Here is a 9825-nt window from a genome sequence, read left to right on the forward strand (position 1 = left end):
TAAGCCTTTCTACTCTTTACCTAGCCTTTATTAAATAGTACATACAAACTTTTGTGCTTCCAGTAGAGAACATTTTTACCTATTTGTTTCAAAAAACCCAAACAACCCAAAACAATAGGATTTTTTTAAAAATTAAAACAGAACCACCAAAAAAAAGCATTAAATAGCAAGCTTTGTGTAGCTTTATTTCACAAAATTTCCTCTCCCCAAAAGGACATGGAGGTAATACTTTTTTCACCTATATCCATTAAGCATAGCAAATTAGAAGTGTTTTCTAATTAAAGATTCTATCTGTGGCCTAAAGAGGATAGCAGAAGAGCTCCAGCAACTCTTGCAGAAGCAGTGAGGTGCTATAGCCACAGCTTTTTTTCTCTGTCCATCTGCCGCCCCCACAGCACAGCTAGCAGAAGATACTATGTCCTTGTGCCTCAGCTACTGTACTGTAAAGTGCTGTGTTTCAGCTTGAATTGCTGATAAAGAGCAGCTACAGCTAAGCTACCAGACCTTACAGTGGAATGAATGAAGTACAGGCACATGTTCACTTCTGCTGACATAGCTATGAGAGAAGAACAAGAAAATCTGACAATCTATGCTGTTCCAGCAGCAGCCACATCTGCTTCCTAGATATCCAGCTGCTGCTTGCCACCTAATCATCAGTTTTAAAGGTTATGAACCCAAATTAGAGCTTTTGTCATACAGTCCACAACAGGTTTCCATGAGGAAGTTATTGCAACTTTAGCTGTTGCAGCCAAGCAAAAAACAGAACATTGTCCAAAAGCTCTTTTTCATTTCAAAAGGAGAAACAAAATGCAATTATATAGAATAGGAACCTGCAACTTTGACTGAAACACAGTGATCTCAGAGTACCTCCTGGCCACAGTGACCAGATGGGACAAGAAAGCCCACCATCAAATCACTTACATGGGAAGCGATTCTAAGCAGACACTGGGAACAGAACTATCCCAGCACTGTAGACTCCCCATAAATCCTCTTTCAAGTAAGGTAGGCAGTGCTTCCACCCCTAGAAAGCAATGCCTCTTCTCATAGAGGAGTGCCAGCTTCTTGGTGGGAGATGTTACATGTAAAGGGAGAAGAGTTCTACTGAAACATCCAGTTAATATCTGCTTAACATGTGTAGTCAAGCACGTGTGGAGCACTGCAGGAGTGGCTCTGGTGATGTTTGTTTTGGTGGTTTTATTTGTTGGGATATTTTTTTAAATTAAATCATGCAACATATGAAAGGTAGGGGCAAATCATTTTTCCAGGCATCCACCACATTGCCGGCAATGAGATGTGCCACAACAGCAAGTGTTAGCTTTAGGCAGCTGTTACCTACAGGTCAATGGCATTTAAAATAGAAAATCTTTCATACACAGTGTTATGAATAAAATTGCACTTGATTTTGTTAAAAACTCGTATCACTGTAACTTTTCCAAATATTTCCCTCCTGGCATCTTAATTTTCTTCATCGACAGGAGCTTCTCTCTAAACTCTCTCATGCACATTGGACACATGACATACAACAGCAGTTGTATCTACCAGAAAATGGGTCTGTTGTTTCTTCAGTGCTTATTTCTATCTGTCCCCACCCTCCCCCCAAAAAGGTACAGGCAGTTCACCTCTAAATGTCAATTGTAACATTGAAATATAAACTCCTCAAGCAGACATTAGGAATTTTAGTTTCACAGATTAAATATTTGAAAAGTTACAGAAGGTGCTGGAATAGTACACATGTAAATTGCTTAAAAATCCAAACTTGCAGCAACTTTAAATTCAAATTTCCAAAAGGTTTATAATGTCCTTGTGAACTTCTTCCACAGCAAGACACCCTCCATGACATTAAAGCATCAAACTTTCAAGGCTGAGATCAAGAGACAAATCAGCAGGATGCACTTGCTCCACCAAGCGACTTTAAAAGAAGTGTCTCCGCTTCCAAGAGAAAAAGCTACTCCTTCATTCCATTTTGGACCTTTCGAAGTGGGTAATCATTCTTTCCTGGAAAATAAAATACCCAATCTTGTCATTTTCCCCAGTAGGTTTACATTACTCAGAAAATGCACATTCACAACAAATGACACTCATATGCATTTTAAATCAGGAGTCCAACTTACACAGCAGATACACCCCTTATTTTAGAATACATATTTAAAATATATCTGTATTCTACCAAGTTGTATCGTGGTTGTTCCCACTGTCCTTCCCCCCTTGTAGCATTTTGCTGTTGCACTGACACAGAGTCCAGTTCTAATAAGCCAAGACCTTATCTCATCTGACTCATGACTCCTCTGGCATGTCGAAAGACTAATTTGAACTCAAGATTTCTTTACTGACCTCATCTGAATCCAGAAGAGCTGGAAGAGCACTGCAGTGGGGTGGAAAAAAGTTAAAATAATTAGAGCACATAGTAAGAGCATATTGACAACCATTTTCAACCTTATGCTGCTTTTTAGGGCACAGAAAAGAAACAGTGAAGGCAGATCTTTCAATTTAGCAGAACTTAGAGAAAGACACACAAAAAAGGAAGAGCCCAAGGAGTATCCTCAATGACCTTTACAGTTTTAAAATTCTTTTTTGTCACGCTTCTCATTACCAACTGAACAATTTCCAAGTTGCCATGAAATAAACTGCTTCATTCATACAGGAACACTGATGAACTGCCCTGAAGACATTTACAATATGGGACCATGTTGTAAAAACATGTCCCAGAAGTCAAACAAGTTCCACTGGCACTTCAGCCTTCCCAGCTACAATAGATCTTCCATCTGTGGGGATCTTGGCTATTCACAACCCTGATCACACTCTCAGAAACAGAAAAAACTGCAGCAGATCACCTCAAAGTGCCCTTTCCTAGCTTACACTGGACTAGTCCTTTTTCTCTTAAGGAATCCTATCAGTCTTCAAAACCTAAGTATTAGAACTGGGAAAACCAAATTCAACTGAGAAAATGCACTTTTTTTTTTCCTCTTAAAACTTCACCTAATTTTTTGGTTTTACCTAAGTTCAAGCAAAGCTTTGTACTTCAATCCAGATCCTCTGCCAAAATTACCTGTTCAAATTTGTGAACACAATTAATCTATGAACTTTGGTTTTGTTATGAAAAAATGTAGACACAGGCGCTGACACTTTCAGCATGTAGAAGTTATTAAAAGCAGAAGAGATACAAACAGTGTATACAGCTGACTATATTACCATAAGCACACAAATGACAACCGATGTTCCAAATAAAGCTCAAAAGTGGATTACATTATGCCATGGTTTACACTCAGCAAGATACTCAAAGGTCTTTCCAGAGCACTAGAAAGAGGGTTTATTTGTTCCTTGTTTCCTGGATTTATTTATATTGTTTTACCTTTAGTAAAGTGCAAACCAGTCTATGGTTTCACATTCCAAAAGACTGTTCCTTAAGTCAGCCTGTGTTCAACCCCAGCAGACTGAACACAGCCAAGTGTAATCACACTGAGGGGTCAGAGGCCAGTGCCAGGCTGAACCCAACCTCTGCCCATGGAAGTGCAGCATACAAGTTACGAGGCATTCTAATGTATTTCTGTGGGCAAGGAACCTGCCTTTATTGTGACTATAAAAATACTCACACATCTGTCACTGATGAAGGAACGTTCTCCTCTACCCACTTCAGGTCATCCTCTTGCTACAAGTACAGAAATTAAACAGAACACAAAAGTCAAGTTTTCCCACAATGCTGTCAATATGCAAGCCTTTTTCTTCTCAACCTACTTGACAAAAACCAATGTATTTATAATGTCAGTTAAAAAATTATAAACAAACAGAAAAACACTTCAATTTAATTTCTGGATTAGAGAAAACACATTCCAAGAGGAAAAAAAAAAAGAATAAAGAAAAACCCACCCGCTTTCTGTGAGCTCTGTAACAGTCCTCACCATCACACACAGCCCCCTCCCCCCACCAAAATAGAAAAGCTTGATTTGCATGTTATCTGTCCTCAGGTAAGTAGTATACAGCTGCAACCAACCTTTGAGAAAAACAATGTTAATGACAAAAAAATATGATTGGTATTATAATGAATTCCTACAGGTTCTTTCCACTTTTAAATTTATGCATTAATTCCATGAAAAGAGTCCAAGACGTATTTTCAGCCTCCTTGATGAAAGTGAAAATATCTTGCTTATAAGTCACATGGAAAAAATGCATGTTCACCCAAAGTATTTAGGTAGGTACATAAAAATATACACATCATCCCATTCATGTAATGAATCACAGATCTCAAAAACAGAGGGAAATTTATTTAAAACATGGCTCAGCCTCCCTCTCAGACTAAAAAACTTGTTAAAATAATGTATTAATCCCTATCAGAATATTGTACTATACAGTTCTATCTATACTGAATTGCAGAAACCTTCCTAAAGAACAGACTAAACTCTTAAGTCACCACTGTACTTACAGGAAATCTCATGAGAAACCTGTATTTACTTTCTTTTCAGAAGTACTGTGTTATCTTATGATACTTTGACTCACTCACACTCTGAAGCAAACCAAAAAGCGTCCATTTATTGGCTCAAAACTTGGTATATTTGTGTGCTACTAATGGCAGTAAACAAAGAAGAGATGAATCTGTATTATTTGAGGTACAGAGGTCATACTCACAACTTTGTTTGCTTTTACATTCCCATTTGGTTCTTGCTTTGTACTTCTCATTTTCATTCCCTCTGAAGCCAAAAGAAGAAAAAAGATTTGTGTAACTGAATTATAATTATTCACAGACTGTAAGTGAAAGTGTTGAGTGTTCATTCAGGATGTTTCCTCAGATTCAATGAGACAGAGTTAGCCAAGCTAATGATTTAGACTGCGTTCCCTTTGAAAGGCTCATAGTATTTTTTCCTGACAGGGGGAGTACCTAGTTTTTCCTGAATTTTTACAATTTTACCTAGAAAATATAAATTTCTAGTCCTTTTATTTAAGCCAGACATCAGCAGCATAGAATTCAGACATAGTTCCCAGAGGCTGTGGAATCTCCATCCTAGAAGATACTCAAAAGCCATCTGGACATGGTCCAGGGCAATCTGTTCTGGGTGACCCTGCTTGAGCAGGGGACTTGGACAGGATGACCTCCAGAAGTCCCTTCCAGCCTCAATCATTCTGAGACACAGGCAACTCCCAAAGTTTATTTTACCTACTGACTCCTCACCAGCCACTTGGTTGACTTAAAAGCTGAGAAGCAATGTGCATCTCCCAGCCTGGCAGACAGCCAGATCGCGCTGCTTTGCCAAATGCACCTAATGGATGACACACTTCTCCTCACCTCCTAAACAAGACAAACAGCACTGATATGTCCCAACATAACTGATTTGTGGACAGACAGCAGTAGACATGTGACCCTACCTTTTACACAGCATATAAAGAGAGGTTTTACAACAGACAATTTCATCAATTAACATATTCACGCCTGTGTTTACACTGGACATTCCTATGCTAGGCCCTAACATAGAAAATGAAGATTTCAGAGTTCAGAGAACAGATAATAAATGAAAATTCTTAAATGGGATTTTAAAAGAGAACTGCACACTAAACCACTGCCTAGCAAGAGACCCTTGTCATCATGACTGGATTAAAACCTAAGACTTGACATATTTAATCAAAGTCCACTGGACATGGCAAAGCAACCACAGCAGTAGCAGCGTTTTCAGAGTCAATGGAAAACCCCAGAATTAAACAGGCAATGTAAATACTAAACATAAAGCCAGTGTTTCCTTTAGAACTCCATGTATCAATGGCAGTTGACTCTGCTTTTCCTGCAGTAATAAGATTTTTGCCAGAGAGCAGGACACGTTCCTCCACAGAAGTGTCTTCAACAATGGAATTGGGTGGAAAAATTTTTTTCTCTTACCAAAGCTTTCCTTTAACATTGGCTCTTTCTGCTCATCATCATCCTCCTCTTCTGACAGCGGTGAGAAAGCAAACCTTTAGAAGTGAAAGAATGAAAGCTGTCTTAGAACTCTATCTCTTGTCTCCCAAGAGATCCATTACCCCAACATGCACATGGCTTGATTGTTCTGTGAAGCTCATTGTTTTTAAGACTGATGCTAAACTACATAATCGAAGTTTAAGTCGCTTCTTTTTAAATAAGTTGACCACCAGAAACAGACTAGATTTTATGTACGTGACTCCTCTAGGTTTACTTTTCCTTACACAAACTGCTTAGTATCCTTATTGATCAGTGTACAGCAAATAAAAATGACCCACCAGTACTTTTTGAATAAACAAGCATTCCTAAAATCCAGTATTTTTAGGAAGAGGTAAGAAAAGCTGAACCTTTGGTTGTTAGCAGATGGTCTCCACAGAATCATGATAACAAAAAGGATCATTGAAAACAATAAACGCCAGATGGCATCATCCACCCATAGCTCTTGCCAGTCCTGTCAAGAAAAACAGCAGCACAAATGAAAAATGTTGTGAAGCAAGAAATTTCATATCCTCATCTCTTTCCAAGGCTGAACTATAGGCATTTGTCAAAAAGGCTCATTACCCACAACAGTGAGAATTTTAGCATGTGGTGCTTTATGGCAATCTCATTGCCAAATATAAACTTATCAAGAGGCAGCAACTGTAGAAAGCATTTCATATAAACTCACCGACTGACAGTCCACCAGCCTGAACTTCATGGTCGTCCAGATGATAAATACAATAGATGCTGCAATATTCAAACAAACAAGCTGCTTATCACTACAAAAGATGCCAATTCAAATACCCCACTAACAGGATGGTGTTTCCCAAACAAAGATCAAAGACCTGAATACTGAAGTCTTGAAATTCAATTTAATAGTTTTGGAAAACAAGAGATGGATCTATTGCACCAACCTTAAGACAGAAATTTAGGCATATATTTTACTCTTGTATCTTTTACTCTTGTTTCTTCACAGACACAACACATAAATGAAATATGAAGTATTTACCGAACTCCTAATTCCTATTCATTATTCCTATATCACTTTTATCTAGCCTTCAAACCATGGTTTCATTATCACTTGACAAGTAAAGCTGACCTCGAAGTAACTGAACAACCTGAGCTGCTTGAATGCCTTAAGCATTCAGATCTTGACCCACAACAGTTCCAACAATCAAACTATGCTCTTAGCACAGTTTTAGAAGAGACTTCCCTCCACTGAAGTATTTTAAGATGACTAAGAACCAGGTGCTGAATGGAATTTCATCAGAGCTGTTGTTCAAAAGAAATGTACTTTTTCACTTGTTTGTTAAAATAAAGAAGCACAGTCTAGAGGTTTTCTGCTCATTGTATTGATAGAAGAGTACCTGGAATTACCAACAGATTTATTCTTGAAGTTCAGTTCATCACTACTATAAATGGAAAAAGAAATTCCATCTGTATTCTTCCAGAATAGAGAGGGTATTATGTTACAAATCTAAGAATACAGTTTTTCCAAGAATCACTCTGATCTTCAGGTATCTTAAAAATCCCACAGTATCAGTGATACTGCAATTTTGCTGAAAAGTATCTCTGTGAAGTTAACAGCATAAGATAATAATGAACTTTTGCCCCGGCAGATTGAAGTGGGACTAAAGTGCTGTGTTAGAGGAGCTGCATAGAACTACCGATCTTATTAACATAAGGAGTAACAATCCACTGTCTCTGAAATATTGACATAACACTTGGCAAAGACCCACTGTTAGAAACGGGTCAAATGTTAGAAATACCAAGAATTTTGATTGTACTTACAGAAAGGTCACCAAACTTAAAAACTTGCTCTAGTGACCAAATCAAGCCCTATATGGAAATGAAAAGTGGTTTTACTTAACTGGAATAATTTTCTGCTTACCTGCTACTGCCAAGATGAGTGTGTTGGTGAAGTGCCGATACAAAGAGAGTTTCACAACATTCCTTCGAAGTTTTAGCAGCTTCATTGTTTGAGTTAAGCTGATGAATATGTATGGAAAGTCAAGGAAAAGTCTCTGAAGGGACAAGCTGGTCACAGACTTAGGTGGACACAGACCTTATGATCAACAGCTCTCTCAATCGCACACTTGGCCCTCCAAAAAATTACACCATTCTCAGTAGAAGGAAAGATTCATCCTATGACAAAGGTACCAGAGTTAGCAAAATCTGTCCTTTTCATGTTATTTAGTCATCTACACCTGTAACTCTTGTCAGACAAAGATGGTATCCAAACTTCTATTTTGGACTATGGCCCATTCCTTCAGGAAAGTGTCGGCTGTGCTTTTGATAAATGAAAAGTAAAATCTGAACTAGAAATTAGTTAAACTCTATTTAATGTATATGGGTGCCTTCACAATTTTTTTTTTCCACAGTGACAAAACAAGTGGTTAGGAGAGACATCATGATAGGGGAGAACTGTGGTTGTCATAGCTGGGCAGCAAGCTATTCACATTTTAAATAGAGTTTTTGTGACAGGCTTTCACTAATACCACTTTACAGGGATTTTGCTATACACAAGTTCAGCATTTGATGTCAGTTGCTAAAGTCACACAAGATTATGGTTGCTTGGAATGAGTATGTCAAGACACCAAAAAAATAAACACTGCCTCATTTTGTCACTTACTTCAAGACTAGTTCAAATTTTTCAGAAAGACTTTTAGGTTTGGTGATGCTAAACAACCTTCACTCCAAAACATAAACTGAGTCATTTCTTCAAAGGCTGCTACTATGGTACCATAACATGCTACACTAGAACAAATTACCTTCATACTCAACAATGAGACACTGATAACACACAGACTATATTCTGGAGCAGCTTTACACAGACACATCCAGTTCAACAAAAACTAAGTAAGCAGTAGGCAGCAGAAGCTTACCTGAACACTCAATTACAGAACTTCTGTAACCTTTACCAGAAGTAGAAAAAAATACATACTTGGATCTTATTTTAAAAAAAAAGTTCAGCCAAGAAAAGACTGAAAAAAACAAATTCAAAAGAAAACACACCCCATCAAGTAAAACAGTGAAGGATATCCACCAGCACAGGGCAGTATCTAGGAAAGCCAGGGGAATAAAAGCCAAGGAGGCAAGATCATTCTGGGCCTGGAGACAAAGAGAGAGCCAATAAGAACAAACCGAAAAGAAAACATAGTAGAGAAGTGAGGAGGGTCAGGCTGTTTTATGAGAAACCACAAATACGCCACCACAACACTTCCAAGTTTTGCTACAGAAACAGAGGGCTTGAACCAAGAGTTTAGTCCAATGCACAGAGAGGAACTGACAATACCACATTGTCAGTTCTCAGTTCTCCACCAGCAAGGCAAGAAGCAATTTTCCAGATTAAGTCAATCTAGCACTGTTAAAAGGAGTCTCTGCTGAAGCAATTGCTGTCATTAATTGCTCTGGCCACTTCCATCACAAAAAACTAGCAACCAGCTTGTTAGACATGTATTAATTACATCTATTACACTATCCATGGACAAACTGAAAGCTCCACTCAACTATGAGCTTGACTAAAAAGGCAAAACTTGCCTTTGCGTGTACATCATAAACTTATCGAAGTCCTAACAGAAACAAGCAAAACACCTTTTACTCCTTTTAAGACAGAAATAATAAACTATGAATAAGGTCATACATTCTGCAGTTTTTAAAAGGATATCCACAAAATAATACAGGCATCAATCATGGACAGGGCCAAGTTTGCTATCAGAGCCACAGTGTCATAGAAAAACTGGAAAAGTACCAAATACACGATAGGTTAAATGCTTCATCCCAGAAACAGAGTAACAGAAATCTACATCCCGAGATGCACTTAATGAATCCAGTGGCAGCACCACTCACACACTCTTCCCCAGCCACAGCCTCCAAAACTGGAGCAGTGGGAATTTGGGCTGGTTGTT

At 38.3% G+C, this 9825-nt stretch overlaps 1 protein-coding gene across 1 annotated transcript in view; it reads right to left on the minus strand.

The window, feature by feature from the left end:
• Positions 1-9825, minus strand: part of TMEM87A (transmembrane protein 87A) — a 23233-nt gene continuing 13408 nt past the window's right edge. Inside the window, exons 12-20 of the mRNA XM_008639700.2 lie at positions 8960-9028; positions 7809-7917; positions 6606-6664; positions 6286-6389; positions 5861-5934; positions 4621-4682; positions 3591-3646; positions 2332-2362; positions 1-1995 (exon numbers count right to left, since the gene is read on the minus strand). Coding sequence (XP_008637922.1) covers positions 1954-1995; positions 2332-2362; positions 3591-3646; positions 4621-4682; positions 5861-5934; positions 6286-6389; positions 6606-6664; positions 7809-7917; positions 8960-9028 — 606 coding nt within the window. The 3' untranslated portion in view covers positions 1-1953. The remainder of the gene's footprint in view (positions 1996-2331; positions 2363-3590; positions 3647-4620; positions 4683-5860; positions 5935-6285; positions 6390-6605; positions 6665-7808; positions 7918-8959; positions 9029-9825) is intronic.

Source organism: Corvus brachyrhynchos, unplaced genomic scaffold (genome assembly GCF_000691975.1).
Source record: "Corvus brachyrhynchos isolate BGI_N302 unplaced genomic scaffold, ASM69197v1 scaffold115, whole genome shotgun sequence".
Taxonomy (NCBI): Eukaryota; Metazoa; Chordata; class Aves; order Passeriformes; family Corvidae; genus Corvus; species Corvus brachyrhynchos.